Source organism: Schistocerca gregaria, chromosome 4 (assembly GCF_023897955.1).
Source record: "Schistocerca gregaria isolate iqSchGreg1 chromosome 4, iqSchGreg1.2, whole genome shotgun sequence".
NCBI lineage: Eukaryota > Metazoa > Arthropoda > Insecta > Orthoptera > Acrididae > Schistocerca > Schistocerca gregaria.
This window is the reverse complement of record NC_064923.1, coordinates 484,931,543-484,956,258: the sequence shown is the minus strand read 5'-3', so window position 1 is coordinate 484,956,258 and position 24,716 is coordinate 484,931,543. Positions and strand designations below refer to the sequence as shown.

The 24,716-nt window shown below is 45.3% G+C and overlaps 1 protein-coding gene across 2 annotated transcripts in view; it reads left to right on the top strand.

Annotated features, from left to right (window-relative positions):
* LOC126266658 (glutamate receptor 1-like) overlaps positions 1 to 24,716 on the top strand; it is a 380,473-nt gene that overhangs the window by 237,919 nt on the left and 117,838 nt on the right. For both annotated transcript variants that reach the window (XM_049971075.1, XM_049971074.1), the window contains exon 6: positions 14,788 to 14,908. In XM_049971075.1, coding sequence (XP_049827032.1) covers positions 14,788 to 14,908 — 121 coding nt within the window. The remainder of the gene's footprint in view (positions 1 to 14,787; positions 14,909 to 24,716) is intronic.

Here is a 24,716-nt window from a genome sequence, read left to right as displayed (position 1 = left end):
CTACGATCGTCTCCATGGGAGAATAGCAGCCTGCATTGCTGCGAAAGGTGGATATACACTGTACTAGTGCCGACATTGTGCATGCTCTGTTGCCTGTGTCTATGTGCCTGTGGTTCTGTCAGTGTGATCATGTGATGTATCTGACTGAAGGAATGTGTCAATAAAGTTTCCCCTTCCTGTGACAATGAATTCACGGTGTTCTTATTTCAATTTCCAGGAGTGTATGTCACATAAATAGCCGTATCCTTTATTGCGTTGACGTAGAAACTTACAGCACGAATGCAATAAGGCTTAGTGCATGACAAATTTCAACTTTATACGTCTACCTACTCCTGTGGAAAAGGGATCTTGGCAGACGGTGAGACAGACACACGGACAACAAATGACAAATGAACATTGTTTCCGCATGATATAATTACAAAGTGACAATTTTCGGATATTTTTCCCTTACTTGCACTGTCGATCCTTTTTTTCTTGCCAGCATTCATGATTCTACATCAAGCATAACATTTACTCGTAAGTTCTGATGAGTAAGTTCGCGATTATCAAAATATGTGGCGTAAATGGCCGTATCTTTTGATTGCATTGACACAGATGCTTAAACTTTGTACACAGCGAATAGACCGTAGTATCTGACGTAATTTTGAATCTGATGCGTGTGCCGGTTTGTGAGAAAAATAGATCTTAACAGCCGGTCGGACAGACAGACAGACGGATAAAAAAATGACAAAATATTTTTTTGTGTCGTACAATTACAACTTAATTTTCTCTTGCCAAATTTCATAAATCTATGTCACGTGGAAATGCTCTAAAGGTTTTGTTGAGAATGTTCTCGAGTATCAAAATATGTGACATAAATGGTCGTGTCTTTTAACTGAAATGACTTAGCGGTGTAAAATGTTTACGTCTCTCAGGAACCGTGGACCTCAATATTCGACGTAAATCTGAACTTGATGCGTCTATCCGTTCCTGAGAAAAGTGGTTTTTAACAGTCGGACAGACACGCAGACAGACGGGCAAAAAGTGATCCTACAAGGGTTCTGTTTTTACTGATTGAGGCATCGAAACCTAAAAAGAATGACAGTTGCGATATTGTTACCCATAAAGAAGGGAAACACATGTGATGAAGCTTCAAGAAAGTTTAGAAGCCTTTGGAATCGACGAAAAATAAAATTATGACTCCCTGCTGCAGAACTTCTACTACGAGGATACCAGCAAGAATGGCCCATTTCACATTTAGATCTTTTTTATGCATTACTTTCTGTGTTACAAGACCTGGTCGCAGATGTGCGCACCACGTTTATGGAATTCATGGTTGTCTAGTTAATCCACTTTTACATTCCAGTAGCCACCAAACAAATATATTGCATCTACTTACAACTTCCGAACTGAAGATAAACAATATTGTTTTACGGCTCGATTACTTGACGAGGAACTGCAGTGTAGTCGGCGTGAGGAAGAGCAAGCACAGCTGAGAGTGAGGGGAAAACGTTTGGACACAACGACAGAGATAGATATGCCCTGCAATACGGCAACGCCATGGCAATACTTTGGCTACTGCCTGCAACTGCCTGATCTCTCAACAGTATTGACCGATACTGCTGCAACTTTACCGTGCACTGTAGCTACTTTCTAGCAATGTTGGAAGACAACACAATTACAGGCACACATTCATATAAAATATGGCCGGTGTAAACACACCGTGAGTCAAGCATATCAGTAACGTCAGTTATGTTGTTCGCTTTCACCCTCAATCAGTCGGCTACGAAGTCAAAACGATAACCTAAGTGGCTTCGTAACCATTCTACACAGGATGTACCTGAATTCCAACGACAAATTTTCAGAGTTTTTTCAGGGTTACTTCCTGAGTATTTTGGTGTAAGGGACCCACGATCTCGGGACACTTGTTACAGACTAATAATGTAATTAACATTTATTGGGTTCGTTACAGCAGTCAGCCTTGTTTCCGCGAAAGTACCTTCAGAGCAGTGTACAAGCCTGTAACATGAAATAAGCAAAACGTGCAAGACACAACACAAAGTAATGCAACAACTGTGAGGCACATACAAAAATACTGTGAGGTGGTTGCCGTCGCGGCAATACGTCATCATTGTACGATTTGCAGTGTCTTGTTGAGAAAAACAATGGCATGTTCCTTCGGACTTGCATGCGTTTCGGGAAGAAACAGGCACTGCGGTGACTGCAGTCGTTGTAAAATAAACGAAATGTGTTTGCATTTGCGAATACGAACAACCATCAGTTATATGTTGTTGTTGTTGTGGTCTTCAGTCCTGAGACTGGTTTGATGCAGCTCTCCGTGCTACTCTATCCTGTGCAAGCTTATTCATCTCCCAGTACCCACTGCAACCCACATCCTTCTGAATCTGCTTAATGTAGTCATCTCTTGGTCTCCCTCTATGATTTTTACCATCTACGCTGCCCTCCAATACTAAATTGGTGATCCCTTGATGCCTCAGAACATGTCCTACCAACCGATCCCTTCTTCTGGTCAAGTTGTGCCACAAACTTCTCTTCTCCCCAATCCTATTCAATACTTCCTCATTAGTTATGTGATCTACCCATCTAATCTTCAGCATTCTTCTGGCAGCACTACATTTCGAAAGCTTCTATTCTCTTCTTGTCCAAACTATTTATCGTCCATTACAGTTATATAAGGCAACAAAGACAATGAAATTTTGTGCCGGACAGGGTCACAACCCACGACCAGACCCAGACTTCCACATGTCGTCGTTCCTGCGTCACAACCTGTACTCGTACATACATTATGTATGACGTCATTCAAATGAAACCTGATCAAGGCGTCTGCCTTTGCCTTACATGTAAGGTGGCACCACTTAACTGCCGGTATGGTGGCGTCATCTATTGGTAGAGAGACTGACTGACGCGTGCGGACCATTTCATGTTGCATAGCGCCAGTGTTGTTTCACGCCGCAGAGAAGGTGGTCACACAAGTTGTCGTCCACTACCGAACATGCAGGCGAGTAAGCAGGACCAACGAGGAGTGATTCGATTTTTGGCGGCGGAGGGAGTTGGAGGCGGTGAAATTTATCAACGGATGAAGGCTGTGTACGGTGAGTACGGTCTGAGTCGTTCACGTGTTGTGGAATGGCGCAAACGATTCCTTGAGGGCCGCCAGTCACTGGAAGACGATGCTCGTCCAGGACTGCCTCATCGCGTCATCACACCGGAAATTAGCGTCGGCACCACCTACTCAATAATGCACTAACGCTTGAACTTTGGGAAAATCTGTGCACAGTGGGTTCCCCACCAGCTGACCACCGAACAGCGCAATACTCGAATGGTGCTGTCTCTGAGTCAGCTGCAACGTTATTATGATGAGGAATAGGAATTCCTGTCGCGTATTCTCACAGGTGACGAAACATGGTCTCACCATTTTGAACCGGAGAGCAAGCGTCAGAGCAAGCAGTGAATACATGCGTCTTCACCACCTCCAAAGAAATTAAAGGCCGTGCACACCGGTTCTGGTAAGGTCATGATGTCCTTTTTTTTTTACCACAAGGGCTCACTGCTTGTCGAGTTCCTGGAACGGGGCACCACCATCAATGCCCTGCGTTATCAAGCCACATTACAGAACCTTAGACGAGCCATCAAGTCGAAACGCCGAGGCATGTTGTCCAACGCCGTTATCCTCGTGCATGATAATGCCCGCCCACATACGGCCGGTGCCCTGAAGACGACACTGCAGTAGTTTCGGTGGGCAACGCTGGAACATCCACCGCTCAGTCCCGACCTTTCACCGTGGGATTTTCATGTGTTTGTACCTCTAAAAGAAGCTATTCGCCGACATCGATTGGCAACGGATGACAAAGTGTGTGACTGGGTCCAGACCAGGATCCGACAGCAGCCTACTTGCTTCTTCAAGGATGGAATCGACCGGACAGTGTCGCAATGGGATAAATCTGCGAACAGTTTGACTATGTGTACTGTGTGTAACTACATTTTTGAGTTAATAAAATCTTTACCGATACTTTACACTAGTGACCAGGTTTCATTTGAATGCCCCTTCTTGTTCTACATGGGTGGAAAGCGATGCAAGGATGCATGTACAAAGGAACATTGCGTCATTCGTCTTAAAAACACAGGCACTGCAGTATCGTATTTAACCGCCAATACCAAGCAGCAACTTTCAATTAAACTGTTCACTCCAGTACAGGAATTTCGTAATGTGTGTAAGAGTACAAGCCTGGTTCGTGTTCCGGTCCGGTACAAAATTTTCATTGTCGCCAATCTCCTATACAGCTGATGGTCATTTGTATTCGCAATTTCGAATTCGTTTCATGTACCTCAGCAAAGCGTAGTTGTGCCGCCCTTCCACGGCATCCAGTGAACCAATACATGAGCTGCATATCGGCTGACTCTTCATCAGTAGATCTATCCGCAGAACTTCTGTGCGTCGCTGTTGACGCAGGACGAACATTACCAGAAAACAAAATTTTACCCAGAATCGAGGAGTACTGAACGCAAACTTGAGGGTAATGTGGTAAGGAGGACATTACGGTTCCCAGCAGCATGTATTGTGAGCAAATGGAAACAAGACACCCCGTCGGCATCTGTACACTGTTTTCAGTGCGAGACAGATACAAAGCTAATTGGCTGAAGAAACCAACCGAAATACAATACCTCTGTGACGCGCCACGGGACACCGTCCGTCACAAGTACCCGTAGTGTATCCCTGAACAACCTGTGACAGTTTATCAGTGGAGTGGTAGTTCGGCCTGTAGAGGTAGCATTCGTGCAAATTAGTTCTGAGCTGCCTAGATTTAAACATAAGAAAACTTCCCTTTCCTTCCTATTACTTCTCTTTCTTATGTTCTCATCACTTAACACAACGTTTAGATCATTCAGGACCCGGCTCGCATCTTTCACAACACCATTTGTTCACCCTTGCTCGTTACGCAGCTACCAGCATACATTCTCTTGCTGGGTCGTACGTTTATTTGCAAAAAAATGTAATATTACTTGTAAAGATGCTACCCAACCTTCTCTGCCACTGTTTATGATTATTTTCTTATGTTACCTCTCGCTACATGCGTTCCTACGTGCATGCACCCATTTTCTTTATTGGCTTCTACACATGCACAGAGGTGCTTTCAACTAAGTGGTCTGAAAAACTGCTCTAAAACAGATATAAGATTGAAAGTGACCTCAAAACCTTTATAAAACTATCCAAGTAATTCTTACAAGACCACAATAAATTCTTCAGACATCACATTCTTTTAACGCCAGTGAGCTTAAGGAACTGGACTGTCTTTGCCAGCATGTGTACCTTCTACAACAAGATTTTCTTCTTAAACGCATCTCCATCAAATCAGCAAGAAGTTACTTCGCAATGTCTTACAGTGAGCAGCTTGGAGTCAAGTCCACGTAAGTGTGAAGTCTGCAAATCCACTCCGGATGTTCTAATTTTCGTTACTCCTCTCTTTTTTTCCTTCGTAAATTCAACAATAGCTAGTTTTAAAGTGAAAAATTGTGCCTTGCATGCCCTTTGACGTAACCAACATACTTCCCAGTAATATTTGAAGTCGCCATACTCTTCCTGCAGTTGCATTTAAAATTGTTGCAATTGACAATGGGATAAAGCGTGTGATTTCCGAACTTTCACTGTACGTTCCATCAATTTGCTCACGTCCCCCCACCTGGAAATGCAGCAAAAAAATGTTCAAATGTGTGTGAAATCTTATGGGACTTAAGTACTAAGGTCATCAGTCCCTAAGCTTACACACTACTTAACCTAAATTATCCTAAAGACAAACACACATCCATGCCCGAGGGAGGACTCGAGCCTCCGCCGGGATGAACCGCACAGCCCATGACTGCAGCGCCCCAGACCGCTCGGCTAATCCCGCCCGGCAAAATTTAGCACAGAGTGCTTCTTCATGTACAGAAAAACGAATCCTGCCAGTCGAATATTCCAATTTTTTTTTCTCTTTCATTGTCAACTTAATCTTTAAATTCTTTCTGCGTGGTAATGTAATGACGTTTAATGGGAAATAAGCAGTACCCGTCACATACGCGAATTGAGAATTCTCATCCCTCTCTTCTGTCGCTCCTATTCGTTTTCAAGCGTTGGAATGACACATCGCTAGACTGCCTCTTTATGTGCAAACAGCCGCTGGATCTTTGAATTACGAACAAATAGTAAAGAGTGTACAGCGTTGACTCCACGATTCTGCCCAACTGAAAGAATTGTCACGACCGAAAAATGCCATTCGCAATGTTAAATGAAATTTCGCGCTGTATCGGGTACTTCCGTGAAGGACCAAACAAAGCCGAGTGACAGAGACCGTGGTCTGGTCATATGAGACCGGAGTCAGTTGGTATGAGCTAATAGTAGGGTTCGAGTACGGCGCGTGACCCGCGAAGCCATGGACCCAAGTAGTCAACAAGTCACAGAAAAAGTGCCACGCATTGCCACGACGATGTTACGCCTTTGGTATATGTATATAATGTTTTAGTTTTCCCACTACTCAGTTCTTTTATCTAGATGATGTTCAATTTTGTAAGCAGCATTTTATCTGGACTTGACCTTCGTTACCCATCATACAATCATACATGCTCTGCTTTATGAGATTTATTTTCCCTTAACAGTGTGAACGTGGCTTCCATCACCTACACACATCATTCTTACCACAATACAGTTATTATAGATCTCCTATATCAGGATGACGTACCATGCACTCTATCATGTTTTAAATTGGACTACCGACCTCTCGACGTTGAATATTTTCATCACAATTGGACAAAGAATATTGGGTCATCTACAAGCTATCGATTGAAGTAAGTTATGAAATAAATGTAAGTATATAATTTTCATGTACTATTTCATGTACACTGAGGTAGCAAAAGTCATGGGATAGCGATACGCACATATACAGATAAATGTAGTATGGCGTGCACGAGATATAAAAGGACATTGGCGGAGCTGTCGTTTGTACTAAGGTGCTTCATGAGAAAAGGCTCCAGACTTGATTATGACCGCACGGTGGGGAACTGAAAGACTTTGGAAGCGGAATGTTAGTTCGAGTAAGAGGCATGGGACATCCCATTTCGGAAATAATTACTGAATTCCGTATTCCGAGATCCACAATGACGAGAATACGAAATTTAAGGCACTGCCTCTCACCACGGACAACACAGTAAGCGACTGCCTTCACTTAACGACCGAGAGCAGCAGCATTTGCGTAGAGTTGTCAGTGCTAACAGACAAGGAACATTGAGTGAAATAACCGCAGAAATCAATGTGGGACGTACGGCTAACGTATCTGTTAGGACAGTGAGGCGACATTAGGCGTTAGTGGACCATGGAAGCAGACGATTGAAGCAAGTGCATTTGCTAACAGCACGGCATCGCCTACACCACTTCTCCTGGGGTCGTGAGACTACACAACCGGAAAACCGTGGCCTGGTTATATGAGTCCGGAGTTAGTTGGTGAGAGCTGATAGTAGGGTTCGAGTGCGGCGCATAACCGACGAAGCCATGGGCCCAAGTAGTCAACAAAGACCTTAGAAGCTGTTGGTGGCTCCACAATGGTGTGGGTTGCGTTTACATGGATTAGAATGGGTCCTCTGGTCCAGCTGAACCGATAATTGACTGAAAATAGTTATTTTCGACTATTTGAAGACCATTTGCAACGATTTCCTATGTAATTTTCATGGATGACAACGCGCCATGTCGCCGGGCCACAACTGTTCGCGATTGTTTGAAGAACATTCTGGGCAATTCTAGCGAATAGTTTGGCCACCCAGATTGCCCGACATGAATCCCCTCGAACATTTATGTGATATAATTCAGAGGTCAGTTCGTGCACAAACAACATTTCGCAATAATGAAGGGTTACAGAGGCAGCACGGGTCAGTGTTTCTGCAGTGGACTTCCAACGACTTCTTGAGTCCATGCCACGTCGAGCTTCTACACTACGGCAGACAAAAGGGGATCCGGCACGATACTATGACGTATCTCATGACTTCTGGCACTTCGGTGTATAGTTCAACTTCGTTTTGACCGAAACTGGATCTTTATACTTTTTGCTCTTGTTTATATACAAATTTATCCCTGGAAATGTGGCCCTAACGCCACGAAACTAATTGGATCATCATACAGCTGAAGCGGTCTATTTCATCGTGATAAAAATCTATATCTGTCGTTGCACACAACACAAAGTTTGGTAGTACTTTATTATGAAATATTATGTTGTTGGTATGATTTACTTTTATTTTAATGGACATGTTTCTGATGAAGTTACATAGTTCTTGTTCTTGATATTTTTTCAGTTTTTCCAGAATTTGCTCTTTTTATATTTTTTGTGTGAAAGAATTTATCTGATGTAAATCAATTCAGTTCAAGAGCAGAAGCTCCCTGCACCGTCCCATTTTGTCTAATGTTCTCTTGAAGTGTTGGATACTGATGCTAGAAACCTTACAGCATCAGACTACAAATTAAATTTTACGACATTATTGAATGGGTGAAGTTCAACGTGGATCAGTCACACTGGCGTTCATTGGTGCGTTTTTACATAGACAATGAATGCTGTACCCTACGTATAACTGTTCAACATACATGTCCCTTCAACATCGAGGTCATTAGAGAAGGTTCATAAGCTCCAATCGTGAAAGTGTATTGCAGAAACACATCCTTAATCTATTTGGAGAAACCAATCCTCCATACATGTTTACGTCCGGAAATATTTTCTGGAGCGCTAGAAACCCCGTACATGACTTTCTAACACCTGTGTTGCTACCATCGCTCAAGGGCAACATATACTGTCTGATCAAAACTATTTGGACATCTGTTAGTGGACCCTTTGAGTTTACGATGGCTTCAACTCTACCGCAAACAGTTTCAATGAGGTTGCTGAATGTCTGTGGAGGGATGGCAGCCTATTCTTCCTCAAGAGTCCAACCAGAGAAGGTACCGATGTAGGACGCTGGGGTCTAGATCGAATGGACGTAGTAATTCATCCCAGAGGTGTTCCATTATGTTCAAGTCACGACTTTCGACAATCAGTCCACTTAAGGAGCGCCATTGTCTCAGAGATGCTGCTTTATGACGGCGTGAGTTGTCAAACTTATACAATCATCTCCTCCGAACTGTTCCTCTACAATACTGTAAAATGTATTCATATCCTCGCGCATTTACCGTTTTCTTAAGCACTAAAATGAGGGACCACACCCTCTACACGAAAAACAACCCCATACCGTAGCACCACTGCCTCTGCATTTCTTCACTATTGGCACGACACACAATGGCAGGTAGCTTTCTTCAGGCATTCATCAAACGCAAATCCGTTCACTGGTTTGCCACAGGGCGTAGCGTGATTTACCGCTGCAAATCACTCTTTTGCCAATGGCGTCGCACTTCACTCCACCTCGAGTGTCTTTTATCACTGACTACAGAAATTTGTGGCTTATGTGAAGCTGCTCGACGATTGTACCCCATTATTTTTAACTCCATATGAACAGCATTTTGCTAGCTGTACTGCTGATAGTACTGTGTAGCTCACGAGCTATTTCTTCCCCTGATTTCATGCGCTCTTTGACAACCACACTGCGCAATGCTGGAGGGTCTCTGTCCGTCAGTACACGCTGTCCGCTTGGTCTTGGTTTCGCTATGATTGTTTCTTGTCGTTTCTGCTTCACAGTCACATCACTAACAGTAAATTTGGTTAGCTGGAGGAGGGTTTAAATGTCCCTTTCGGACATTATAATCAAGAGCCATTCAGTGACTAGTCCACGTGTTCGAAGTCACTGATCTCTCCTGACGGCTCCATTCTGCTATTACTGCTCCTCCACTGACAACACAACACACCCCGCCTCCTTTAACACTGGTGCGGACCCGCCTCTCCTGACATTTAATGGTTAATCCGCATTACATAGAGGTGCCTGCATACTTCTGATCAGTTAGATATAATTATATACCCTGTTGGCCATTAAAATTGCTACACCAAGAAGAGATGCAGAGGACAAACAGGTATTCATTGGAGAAATATATTATACTAGAAATGACATCTGATTACATTTTCACGCAGTTTGGGAGCAGAGATCCTGAGAAATCAGTACCCAGAACAACCGCCTCTGACCGTAACGGCCTTGATTCGCCTGGGCATTGAGTCAAACAGAGCTTGCATGGCGTGTACAAGAACAGCTGCCGTGCAGCTTCAACACGTTACCACAGTTCACCAACAGTAGTGACTGCAGTATTGTGACGAGCCAGTTGCTCGGACACCATTGACCAGACGTTTTCTATTGGTGAGAAATCTGGAGTCGAACATTTCCTGTATCCAGAAATGCCCGTACAGGACCTGCAACATGCGGTCGTGCATTATCCTGCTGAAATGTAGGGTTGCGCAGGGATAGAATGAAGGGTAGAACCACGGGTCGTAACACATCTGAAATGTAACGTCCACTGTTCAATGTGCCGTCAATACGAACAAGAGGTGACAGAGACGTATAACCAATGGCACCCCATACCATCATGCCAGGTGATACGCTATTAAGGCGTTCACAGCGATGCCGCCAAACACGGATGCGACCATCATAATTCTGTAAAGAGAACCTGGATTCACCCGAAAAATGACGCTTTGCCATTCGTGAACCCAGGTTCGTCGTTGGGTACACCATCGCAGGCGCTCCTGTCTGTGATGCAGCGTCAAGGGTAACCGCAGCCATGGTCTCCGAGCTGATAGTCCATGCCGCCGCAAACTTCGTCGAACTGTACGTGCAGATGGTTGTTGTCTTGCACATGTCCCCATCTGTTGACTCAGGGATCGAGACGTGGCTGCACGATCCGTTACAGCCATGCGGATAAGATGCCTGTCATCTCGACTGTTAGCGATACTAGGCCGTTGGGATCAAGCACGGCGTTTCGTATTACCCACCTGAACCCACCGATTCCATATTCTGTAACAGTCATTGGATCTCGACCAACGCGAGCAGCAATGTTGCGATACGATAAACCGCAATCGCGATAGGCTACAATCCGACTTTTATCAAAGTCGGAAACGTGATGGTACGCATTTCTCCTCCTTACACGAGGCATCACGACAACGTTTCACCAGGTAACGCAGCTTAACTGCGGTTGGAAACCTTCTTCATGTCAGAACGTTGTACGTGTCGCCACCGGCGCCAACCTTGTGTGAATGCTCTGAAAAGCTAATCATTTGCATATCACAGCATCTTCCTCCTGTCGGTTAAATTTCACGTCTGTAGCACGTCACCTTCATGGTGTAGTAATTTTAATGGCCAATAGTGTATTTTATAGAAATAGAGATGCCATTTCGTATTAAGAAGAGGACACGGTTACGAGGGAAGCAGTACGAAAATTGTACCGGCTTTTATATTTGCTTTCACCTTTTTTACCTTTACACAGTAGTAACACTACTAGAAATACTTTGCGTGGATGGACGTTTGTGACTGCTTTCCTTACAGTGAAGATTCATATGTGAACATATTTTAATGATCAAGGCGTATATCTTCGAACCTCATTAAGTTAGTGCTGCCGCACTATTTGTGGCTGTGTCTATATTTCAGCCTCCGAGTTTAATACAGCCACGACATCACATCGAAACATTAATAAATACAAAATTTTTCCATGGTTTGAAACTGTATCTGTTCCGTGTGGATCGGTTGATAGGACACATTCTGACGTCAGAGGATCACCAGTTTAGTATTGAAAGGAAGTGTGCGGACTAAAAATCGTAGAGAGAGACCAAGAGATGAATAAAGTAAGCAGATTCAGAAGAATGTAGGTTGCAGTAGTTATTCATAGACAAAGTGGCTTCCACAGGATAGAGTAGCATACAGAGCATCAAACCAGTCTTCGCACTGGTGACCACAGAAATAGCAACAGCAGGAACAAGAATGTTAATCAGTACCTTTCACAAGCCATGAACAAAAGACACTTAACATTCTTTGTTTCAAAAAAGGGTAATATTTTACTGTTTGTTTACAAGCGATTGTCTGTAATCATATTAAATTGTTTAAAATAGCGTATTATTAAAGAAATAATATCGTTTAATTATTGTGTAGAAGAGGTTGAATTTAACTTACGTAATATTTTGAGGCATTTTAGAATTGTTTCTACTTTAATACAGCTTTTAAAATATTTTGCGATGAGAAGCAACCCACAAAATTTAAAAATATTTCACGGTAACCAGATTGGTTTTTTTTTTCCAATCCAGTTGTCTAATATTCAGTGCTTTTAAAATTCTAGAATTTTAAATCAGCCATAAAATTCATGTGTGTACGATAATATACCAATGAAAAACAGATTTAGTTGCGACATAAGCGTCCAATAGCGTCACGTTGATATATACCAGCTGGATCAATGATTGTCCTCCAGGTCTGTTTATGAAATAACTAAACAGACGTTTCGTATGCAAGGTCAAATCTCTATTCTGATAGCAGAATCATCAGAGCTCTTGCATTATAACGTTTCATCCTGTACATCGTCGGTAGAAAATATTTTTTCTCAAGAATAATAGGCTTTTTGAGAGGTACTCTGTTTTGACTGACGACAAAAATTACGAGATGGTACTCAACGAAGTGAACGCTGCTTACTTTCGAAGAATTCAAAATATTCAGCACAGTCTCCTCTTATCTCCCTCTCCCCCTTTCACCTTCCCCCTTCCCCTCCCCCCTCTCCCCCTCCTCACCTCGTGTGCCACAGTCCCATACACACCTCTGTGTATGTTTCAACAATTTTGTGGCAAAGAAAGTTTGTCTTCTGCAGTGGTTCGAAGTTTACACGGGCATTGGGATTCCGGTCCGCCTAACTTTTTTCGCTTCCGGTTGCTGTAATTTAATGTAATACAGGAAATAAAATCGGCTTAATTAAATTCCGAATCAAACATTTAATTAGAGGAATAATATGTGGCCATACGTGAACAGTTCGAGGTGAAGGTTTGCGGAATACATTTTCCTGTCGGCTGGTAACATTTTACTCGCGACTGAATTTTTTTCTGGTTAAGTGACAGAGCAAAATATTAATGGAATAACTGTGAAGCAGCGCGTTGGGCAAATACCACATCGTGCAAATATGTAGAAAATTCAGATAATATGAAGCCAATGAATTTTGCTGCGAATTCGTTCCAACTGAATTATTGACAAACGCCGGTCGGATTTGTCCAACATTCAAATGCAGACAATCATTGGAACTCTTCCTCTCAAAATATTCATTTTCGCACCTCATGTTTATAAGCCCACTTCCTACAGTTTTTCTCAAGTACTGAAAGTTTTTAACACAACCACGTCCCTTCAAAATTTATGTGCAATGGAATCTTCAGGCACTTTCATAATAATTTTTTAGTATGATACAGTACATCAACTATCCTGTCGAGAATAACTAAAGGGAAAAAATAACTGGGAAAATGCGTTTTGTTTCGTACTTTTTCCATACACGACTTTTAAGCTCCCATCTGCCTCTATCCTCAGTCAGCTATCTGGTACTTCCACATGCTTTTTAGATCATTACTTTTCAATGGCATCGATTGAGATGACGCTGTGTTTAAATCAATGTCGGCCGGTGTGGCCATGCGGTTCGAGGCGCTTCAGTCTGGAACCGCGTGACCGCTACGGTCGCAGGTTCGAATCCTGCCTCGGGCATGGATGTGTGCGATGTCCGTAGGTTAGTTAGGTTTAAGTAGTTCTAAGTTGTAGGGGACTGATGACCACAGATGTTAAGTCCCATAGTGCTCAGAGCCATTTGAACAATTTTTTTTTTTTTTTGTTCAAGTCAATGGACCGTCATTCGGGAGAAGAGGGATTCAAAGACTGGCCGATCAGCCAAGTTTATGTTTTCCACGATTTCCCTAAATCGATTAATGAAAGGCCAATCCGTGCTTGTACTCCGTCTCTAATAACCTCGTTGTCGACGGAAAGTTATTCTTTGACATCTTCTCTGGTTCCAATGTGTGACCTCAAACTACGAGCGCACAGTAACGCCTCCATGTTCTTCACTCATAATAAATATTCGTGTACTGGCAAACGTCACATTCAGCTAAACACCAACCTAGAAATTTCATTCTTTGAGCTGTTAATGAAATCGTGTACATGTGCCTGGTTTTTGTGGAGATAAAGCCAGTATAGAACCCCTGGAGCTAATTGCAATGTTTTTCCCCGTATTTGTAATCAATCCTCGCTGTAAAACTATTCTTATACTGACCATTTTAAACACACAACTTTTGCGGATCTCACATCCCCGAGAACTGCACTCACTATATGACTTCAGAAGTTCTATAAGCAGTTCTCTTTAAGCAGTTCTCTCTACAATTAACTCTACTTTCGCAATGAAAAGTACTTTGACGACTTTCAGTATCATTGGGTTCATAGGACAATGCCAAATTTTGATAGTTGGTTGATGTGAGTGTCGTTCTGTACACGCTACTTTGAAGCATTATGACTTGTTCTCATATTTTCACATATATTATTTTGTATTTCAGTTTTGAAATAACGATAACGTACTGTCCCAGTATTTCTCCCTTCACTAGTCCTTCATTGATGTCTTACTGGCTTTATTGAACATAGCAAGCGACAGTCAGACAATAATTAGTCAAAATAATTCTAGTTTATTGATGCAAGCCCACAAAAAACCGCATGTATAGGTTTCTTACAGACACAGATTCTTGGAGGACTACAGAGAAAAACTCATGTTACACAAAAAATTCTTTTCATTTAAATTTTGCTAATAGTTTCAGTGCAAGATAAATGTTCGTCATCATTAACGTGCTGACAAAATGATAATTGTTCCAGGTGGAGCAACAAATATCTGGTGCTGGACTGCCCGACAGAGATGGCGAAGGAGATTGTGGTGACGCACGTGCGGGACATTACACTCGGCAAGAGGACCTACCACTACCTCCTGAGCGGGCTGGTGAGTTGCCGGATTTAAACTGCTTTGTGGTGCATTAGTTAGTGCCACGATGAAGCTTTGAGTCGGTTGGTGAGAGGTGAGCAGACAGTTAATCTGGAAGAACATCTCCCAGGAAATTCTAATCTCAGGGTCAAGCAAAGATTCAGCACAGATCTTTGCCCCACGATCTATGTTTAACGAAACATATGCTCCGATAGTGAGTAACAAACTTCATCTGTGTCGGTTAGCACTTCTAACTGTAAAGTACCATTAACACCCGAACATCCAGACGTCAAACACTCAGATCGGTAACAAACATTATAAGTCGATAGAGCTTCAACCAGGTTCGTACTATGTACTACCGTTGAGCAGAACGGGCGAAAGGTTAATTAAAGGTAACACCGGAACTACACAGCACAAGAAAAGCATGGCTGTGAGTATGTAATGTGGATAGATTCCGTGAGTATGTTGGTAGATGGCAAATGGTTCAAATGGCTCTGAGTACTATGGGACTTAATATCTATGGTCATCAGTCCCCTAGAACGTAGAACTACTTAAACCCAACTAACCTAAGGACATCACACAACACCCAGTCATCACGAGGCAGAGAAAATCCCTGACCCCGCCGGGAAACGAACCCAGGAACCCGGGCGCGAGAAGCGAGAACGCTACCGCACGAGCACGAGCTGTGGACGATGTTGGTGGAGCACTAGATCGTCGTATCAAGAGCCCTGGGTTTATACTCCAATAATGCCAATTTTTTTACTGTATTATGCGTCAAAGTGTTTTATGGGACTATTAATACTTCAGCACGTGTGATGCAATTGTTTCTTTGTGCTGCTATTTATACTGTCACACTACTAAAGCATTAGCTGCTTTATCACGAGTGGTGTTTGTTCTGTCACCTATGACCGGCAGAGCACCACATCTATCTACACACATGTAATCTATAGTTTTGCTGCTTTCAATTAACGAAACGAAAGCAGACTGCCAAAAGTACATTGCTACAAACTCCAAAAAGTTCTTTTACATGTCAGGAAAATGTTCTCCCATATACCAGTTTGACGCGTAAACAGTTAAAACAAAGTGCCATTAATGGGGTTTGAGCGCGGAACTTTTAACACTACAACCTCACGCTCCACCAACTCACGCACGCGTTATCAACAAAACTATCACTCATAGATGCGCGTTCCCTGTGCTCCGTAATTCTGGTGTCACTTTTAACTACCGTTTACGCATGTTCTATTGGACAACAGAAAATGTCACAAACGAAATCGTTGTCTTGGTTGATACTCTTACAACGTTTGTTACGGATCTGAGTATCGCACATCTGGAGGTTTGGGTGTAAGAGTATACAGAGGGCGAAGATGCGCCACCAAAAGCATATCCAGAACGTGTAAATACACTGCCTAATAAAAAAGTAAAGCACACAGAAGACATTGCTGATGTCAAAGTAATGTTGCACACGTAAATATCATCAGCATGCTTGTAAATGACTAGAGTTCAATTCTGGGTGACAAGTGTTAGGTTCCCAAGTAATAAGTAGAATGGCCACCAGGGGGCATTAGTGCTGCTTTGTTACATATTATTACCTGGCCTGGTAATGGATGACAACAGTACTAGGTAATACCACAATCACATACACCTTACCTTCCCCTGTCCCTACCGTTTCCTCCTGGAGTGGCTCCTCTGGGCTTCCCCCATCTGCTCCACCTCCCCTCCTCACAATCTCCTCCCCTTCATCCCGCCCCTGTATGGGACACACCTGTATTCTGCCCTGCTCCTCCCCCTCTTCCTGTTCATGCTCCTGTGCCCACTCCTGCCACTACTGACCATTGGGATGACTTTCTCCTACTCCCCACTTCCCCTACTACGAAAGCCTAAGCTTCCCATGCCCGTGTCACTGCCCGCCGCGCCACAGTCGACACCATGGAGCACCCTTCCTCCCTTCAAAGTGCAACCACATCATACGAGGATCCTGCCTACCATACCTCCCACTCCGACCAGTCCTTTCACCTCTCCCAGGCCACCCCATCAAAAAAACCAAACATCCAACTGCCGATCTTGCCTCCACTCCCTTCTCCAAGAAACCACTGACCACCCCTCTTCCTTCTGATCCCCCCCATGGACACCAACGCCTCCTCCCGCAACCCCAGCTCCCACCCTGCATACATTTGTTCTTTCCAACCCCAAGCCTAAATTCCTTGATGCCCACACCCTCACCCTTGAAATCTGCAAGTATATCCCCAGTGCTCCCATAGCTCAGCTCATCCCCTACAGAGACTCTGTCCTTATCAAATCCATCTCTCCCTCTTTCCACTCCAGCCGGAGTGGCCGAGTGGTTCTACGCGCTACAGTCTGGAACCACAAGACCGCTACGGTCCCAGGTGCCTCGGGCATGGATGTGTGTGATGTCATTAGGTTAGTTAGGTTTAAGTAAGTCTAAGTTCTAGGGGGCTCATGACCTGAAAAGTTAAGTCCCTCTTTCCACACTGACCTCCTGCAGAAACTTCTATGTATCTCCTTTGGCCCCAGTGCATCTCTCACACGTTTCCTTACCTCCTCCTATACCCATCAGCCCCAGCCCCCTTGTTGTGCTGCTAACCCTCACCACCATAATCACCAGACTCACCTGGTGGACATGGACACGGACGTTTTGCTAGAAATGAATGCCAATGCTGCCCTGGAAATCCACTCAGTCTGACATTTCTATCAGAACTCTGGTCCTACCTTCCTGATGCATGTGTTCATGCAGTCTGCCTCCTCCATGAATCGCTTCCTCACCCACACCTTTCTGCAACACGTGCAATGAACCCTACCAACCTGCTCCTTCAAATGCAAGGTCAAACCTCCTCGCACCAACGGCATTCGCCCCATCGATCAGCCCATCCACCCCAACAATATGCTCTACCCACCCCCTACAGCTGAAGACATCATCCGGTTCCTGACCATCGCCCTCCAGAATATCCAACCCATCTGATGCTCCCACACCCTTCAGCAGATCTCCCTTGCCACCTGCTCTGTCTTTCATTCGAATACCTAAGCCACATAATGCCACAACTAAGCCAACTTCACCTTCATCTACCTAGACACCCTTGTTTAAGCCTATCTCTTCCTCCCTCTGCTCCCTTCCACCTTCCCCCTCTGGAAAGCCAATTGTATTGTCTCCTATACCTAAACATTCGCTTCCTCCCTGCCAACAAATACCTCTTCATACATACCTTTTCCCACCACCAACAAGACTCCTTCATCCTTAATTAAACCTTCCTCTAACCTCACCATGTTGTCCACATCTCTCCTTATCTCCTTCACTGCATGGACAATCCCTTTCCCCTAGCCCAAGGTGGGGTCACTTTTGGCCACTTCAAGCATATCTCTGGCCTCAACCCCTGTCCAATGAACCAACTGATCACCTTGTCCTCACCATCACCTGTGCTACTATCTATGTCCAAGACACAGCTACTCTCCCTTACAACTTCATCTCCCATGTTAACTGGACCTTCTCCACCTATGCTATAGCTGCAGACATCAACATCCACAGCTGTCACCCTGCCACCATTCAGCAGTGGCATCAGTTCCTCATTACCCTATCTGGTGGCCTTGTCCCCCTCCCCCCCCCTCAGTACAACCATCCTGAAAGTAGCTCCATCCCTGATGTCATCCTCATTTCTCCCAACCATATTGGTTGTATTGCCAGAGATGTCCTCAACCCCATTGGTAGTGCCCATCCCCCAGTCCTTCTCACCATCTCCTCAGCCCATTGCCCACCTCCTGCCCCCACCCTGCTGCCCCTCCAAAGTCCATCCATGCCTACTGCCAAGCCAACTGGGATGCCTACAGGAAATCCATTACCTCACATGTCTAAAGCCACCCACTTACCTCTCACCATCATACTGATTTCACCCATGTCTCGTCCTTCCTCCAGAAGACCATCACTGATTCTGTGGAAACCCACATTCCTACCAAATTTATCCACTCCAACTACCCTGATCTACCACCACAGGCGTTTCTTCTTCTCTGTGAATCGCACAAGCTCTACCACTTCTTCCTCTGCACCTGTGATCAGGAAACACTCCTCCACTACCAGCAATTACAACAACACACTCGCAAACTCTTCGCACCAAGAAACGCCAGGACTGGCGCCAGACCTGCACATGACTCAACTGAACCCTCCCTGTCAACTTCCCCAAGTACTGGCCTGCCTTCCACTACCTTAGAGGTAGCCATCCCGCCCCACAATACTCTCTTCTCCACAACAACTTCCACTACCCTGATAACCTCAGTAAGACTAACCAGTTTGCTTTGCACCTCTCTGAGGTCTTCCCCATTCCTGACGATCCTCAATTTAATTACTGCCCCTTTCTCAGAGTCCTGGAATGCTCCAACACCTCCATCCCACCACTCGCCCACAATTTCCAGTACTTGTATCAGTTACCCCCCTCCTACATAAACATTCCTATTACCACACATGACAAACTTACACTCCGCACCAAATGGAATACTGCCCCTGGATATGACAGTGTCACCTACCACCTCCTCAAGGAATCCCCCAACCTCTTTCGTGGCTGTCCTTGTTACCTTGTAAATTGACACCCTTTCCACCATCTTCTACCCTGACTTGTGTAAAAATTCCCACATCCTGCTGTCCCCCCCCCCCCCCCTCCAAAAAGAGAGAAAAGAAAAACTGCCCTCTGACACCTCTTCCTTCCTATCTGCCTCACCTCCATGTTCAGCAAGGTGTTCCAGCACATCATCTCTTGACGTATTCAACACCGCCTTCACCTTATCCAGTGTGGCTTCCAGCTGTCCTTCTCAACCAACAACCAGCTCCCTAAGCTCACCAGTCTTCTTTCTCTCCAATGTAACTTCTGTCATTCCATTATCTTTGTTTCCCTCGACCTCCAGAATGCCTATGACCATGTCTGGCATCCCGGGCTCTTCTTTACGCTCCTGACATTCCCCTACCCATCAATTTCGTCTGTATCATTGCCTTCTTCCTCTCCCATCGTCCCTTCTATATCACTATCCACAATACCAACTGTCATACATTCTATTCCACTGCCGACATGCCCCAAGACTATGTCCTTTCCCCTCCTCTCTATCCCCTGTATACTGCAGATAAACCCAAACCTCCCCTGCCTGTTCACCTCCTCCAATTTCCTGATGACAGTGCCTTCCTGGCCCTCTATTCTACCCTTCAACGGTCCCAACATACCATTCAAACTCACCTCGAGCAGTTCACCACTTGGTGCAAATAGTGGCTCCTTTGCATCAGCCCTTCCAAGACCCAGGAAATGGAATAGAACTTCATGGGTTGAGAAGGCATGTGGTGTTATTTCAACCCATGCACAGGTTCAGTTAGGAATGGTGTCATAAATCCATTTTATCCTCTCTTGAGGCACACTGGCCCTCAACTGTTGTAAGTGGATGTCCTGGAAACTGACTGTTGTACAGGGTTGACTGAGACCATCACCTCACCTGCACTCTCCATCTCCTTACAATTCAACACAGAGCCCACTATAGACTCCACCTCCTGAAACTCCTGTCTGGCCAGACTTGGAGACTGCATCCTTCCACCATCCTTCACACCTACAAATTCTTGATCCATCCCATCTTTTGTTATGCCAGTATCAACTGGATTTCCGCCCCAGCCAGATACTATAAATCCCTCCAAGTCCTCAAACACCATGCACTCCACCTCGCTTTCCGTGTCTGCCTCCCCATCTCACACATGGATCCTCTATGACCTCATCTCCTTCTCACACCTCCTTTTCCTTGAACACATCCACACCCTGTACATCATCTGCAGACTCCATCCTCCCCACCCCCTGGTGTTTCCTTTCCTCTCTACCCCAAGCCAGTTGCTGCACCTTTACCATTGTGTCCCGCCCTCCACCTCCTTTACCAATCAACCTTCTACCACCTGCCCCTTCTGGATGATGAACTTCACCCTGATATCCAGCCCTCCTACCAACTCACCCCACCGTCCACACCCTCTTCAGGGCCCCCACTCCCCTCCTTTTACTTTCCACTGAGCGGTTTTTCCTGCCTCCTGCGCCCCCTCCCTTTTCAGTGCCCCCCTTCAATGTCTTTGCGCTCCCTCCTGACAGGCCTTACCTCGCCCTCTCTCCTGCCCCATCTGTCTCCTGCCCCTTGGTACGCCCCCTGACATCCTTGCCTTTCATCCCCAACTCCAAAGCCTCCCTCCCACATTGCACCCTCCTCTCGCCTCTTATCCCTCCTCTCATGCCTTCCGTCCCAGCAGCTTTCACTCTTTGTCATGTGTGCTCCATATTCTGCAGTGGTTTTTTAAAACTGTCTTCGTTATGGTGTGGTTTAACACTGTGGCCATTTTTTAATTTGTGCATGTGAATTCAGTGTATTTTTAAGTGCTACATACACTGCCAACTGTGTTGTTTATGTGGATCTTTTTTAACTGTCCTACAATGAATGCCTCTGAGTAAGTGTATAGTTTAACCCCCATTGTCTCCCCTTGGTTATGTTTTTATGTTCCCCTCTTTATCAGCTTTTAGGTGTATCATTCTATCTTTTTATTTGTACTGTCACTCAGGTGAAGAGTGGCGAACTATGCCGCTGACAGCACTCCCCACTCCAATGGAGGCCAGGGAATGAAATGACAGTAAAGGGGAAAATGCCAGGTGTTGAGCAAACACTGTCAAGGACACAGGGATGGCGGACACTCATGTGAGACAGCGCTATCAACACCTGACAGCGTTTGACAGGGGCCTTACTGTGTTCTCCATTTGTCTGGTTAATCAGATCATGCAGTATTCAGATTTCTGGGGCATTTTTGTATGACAATAGTCTGGTGTTGGGCTATATGCCAACATGATGGCAGGCATCATCATTGTCAATGTTTCAGATGATCATGTGTGACCACCACAAGGGAGGTTCGCCATACTGTGTGCCAGGTATATGTTACCCCATCACACCTGCATCTGCCATTTGAGGCTGTTCACCAAGTAGCGGCAACTGGGCCAGGGTATTATGTCCCATGCATAGGCTGCCCTCAACAACAGAAAACATTTAGAGTGGTACTGTGACCAAGAAGAGTGGGATACTGATGAATTGCATCACATTGTGTTCAGTGATGGATTGTGGTTATGCACTACCTACGTTGATCATCGTTGGCGAGTATGGTGGCGACTTGAGGAGAGGCCCCATCCTACCAATGTTTTGGATAGCCAGAGGGATGTTACTCCTGGTAACACAGTTTGGGCTGCCACTGCATGTGACATCAGATCATAGCTGGTAGTGATTGGGAGAACTGTGACAGTATAACGGTACACCCCAGACATCCTGAATCCTCATGTTTTACCTTTCATGTGACAGTATAGTGGTACCATCTTTCAGCAGGACAATGCTTGATAACACGTGACACCTGTCTCTATCAGCTGTCTGGATGGTGCTGAGGTACTCCTGCAGCCAGCAAGATCCCAGACCTATACAGGATAGAACATGTTTGGTGCCATCTCGGACGTTAACCCTGCCCCAGGGCCAGTATCCAGGATGTCAAGAACCTATTACAATAGTTGTGGGCCAGCTTGTCTCAAGGGAGGATACAACGGCTTTATGACACCGTTCCTAAGTGAATCAGTGCATGTATCACCTAAGCCACATAATGCCACAACTAAGCCAACTTCACCTTCATCTACCTAGACACCCTTGTTTAAGCCTATCTCTTCCTCCCTCTGCTCCCTTCCACCTTCCCCCTCTGGAAAGCCAATTGTATTGTCTCCTATACCTAAACATTCGCTTCCTCCCTGCCAACAAATACCTCTTCATACATACCTTTTCCCACCACCAACAAGACTCCTTCATCCTTAATTAAACCTTCCTCTAACCTCACCATGTTGTCCACATCTCTCCTTATCTCCTTCACTGCATGGACAATCCCTTTCCCCTAGCCCAAGGTGGGGTCACTTTTGGCCACTTCAAGCATATCTCTGGCCTCAACCCCTGTCCAATGAACCAACTGATCACCTTGTCCTCACCATCACCTGTGCTACTATCTATGTCCAAGACACAGCTACTCTCCCTTACAACTTCATCTCCCATGTTAACTGGACCTTCTCCACCTATGCTATAGCTGCAGACATCAACATCCACAGCTGTCACCCTGCCACCATTCAGCAGTGGCATCAGTTCCTCATTACCCTATCTGGTGGCCTTGTCCCCCTCCCCCCCCCCTCAGTACAACCATCCTGAAAGTAGCTCCATCCCTGATGTCATCCTCATTTCTCCCAACCATATTGGTTGTATTGCCAGAGATGTCCTCAACCCCATTGGTAGTGCCCATCCCCCAGTCCTTCTCACCATCTCCTCAGCCCATTGCCCACCTCCTGCCCCCACCCTGCTGCCCCTCCAAAGTCCATCCATGCCTACTGCCAAGCCAACTGGGATGCCTACAGGAAATCCATTACCTCACATGTCTAAAGCCACCCACTTACCTCTCACCATCATACTGATTTCACCCATGTCTCGTCCTTCCTCCAGAAGACCATCACTGATTCTGTGGAAACCCACATTCCTACCAAATTTATCCACTCCAACTACCCTGATCTACCACCACAGGCGTTTCTTCTTCTCTGTGAATCGCACAAGCTCTACCACTTCTTCCTCTGCACCTGTGATCAGGAAACACTCCTCCACTACCAGCAATTACAACAACACACTCGCAAACTCTTCGCACCAAGAAACGCCAGGACTGGCGCCAGACCTGCACATGACTCAACTGAACCCTCCCTGTCAACTTCCCCAAGTACTGGCCTGCCTTCCACTACCTTAGAGGTAGCCATCCCGCCCCACAATACTCTCTTCTCCACAACAACTTCCACTACCCTGATAACCTCAGTAAGACTAACCAGTTTGCTTTGCACCTCTCTGAGGTCTTCCCCATTCCTGACGATCCTCAATTTAATTACTGCCCCTTTCTCAGAGTCCTGGAATGCTCCAACACCTCCATCCCACCACTCGCCCACAATTTCCAGTACTTGTATCAGTTACCCCCCTCCTACATAAACATTCCTATTACCACACATGACAAACTTACACTCCGCACCAAATGGAATACTGCCCCTGGATATGACAGTGTCACCTACCACCTCCTCAAGGAATCCCCCAACCTCTTTCGTGGCTGTCCTTGTTACCTTGTAAATTGACACCCTTTCCACCATCTTCTACCCTGACTTGTGTAAAAATTCCCACATCCTGCTGTCCCCCCCCCCCCCCCTCCAAAAAGAGAGAAAAGAAAAACTGCCCTCTGACACCTCTTCCTTCCTATCTGCCTCACCTCCATGTTCAGCAAGGTGTTCCAGCACATCATCTCTTGACGTATTCAACACCGCCTTCACCTTATCCAGTGTGGCTTCCAGCTGTCCTTCTCAACCAACAACCAGCTCCCTAAGCTCACCAGTCTTCTTTCTCTCCAATGTAACTTCTGTCATTCCATTATCTTTGTTTCCCTCGACCTCCAGAATGCCTATGACCATGTCTGGCATCCCGGGCTCTTCTTTACGCTCCTGACATTCCCCTACCCATCAATTTCGTCTGTATCATTGCCTTCTTCCTCTCCCATCGTCCCTTCTATATCACTATCCACAATACCAACTGTCATACATTCTATTCCACTGCCGACATGCCCCAAGACTATGTCCTTTCCCCTCCTCTCTATCCCCTGTATACTGCAGATAAACCCAAACCTCCCCTGCCTGTTCACCTCCTCCAATTTCCTGATGACAGTGCCTTCCTGGCCCTCTATTCTACCCTTCAACGGTCCCAACATACCATTCAAACTCACCTCGAGCAG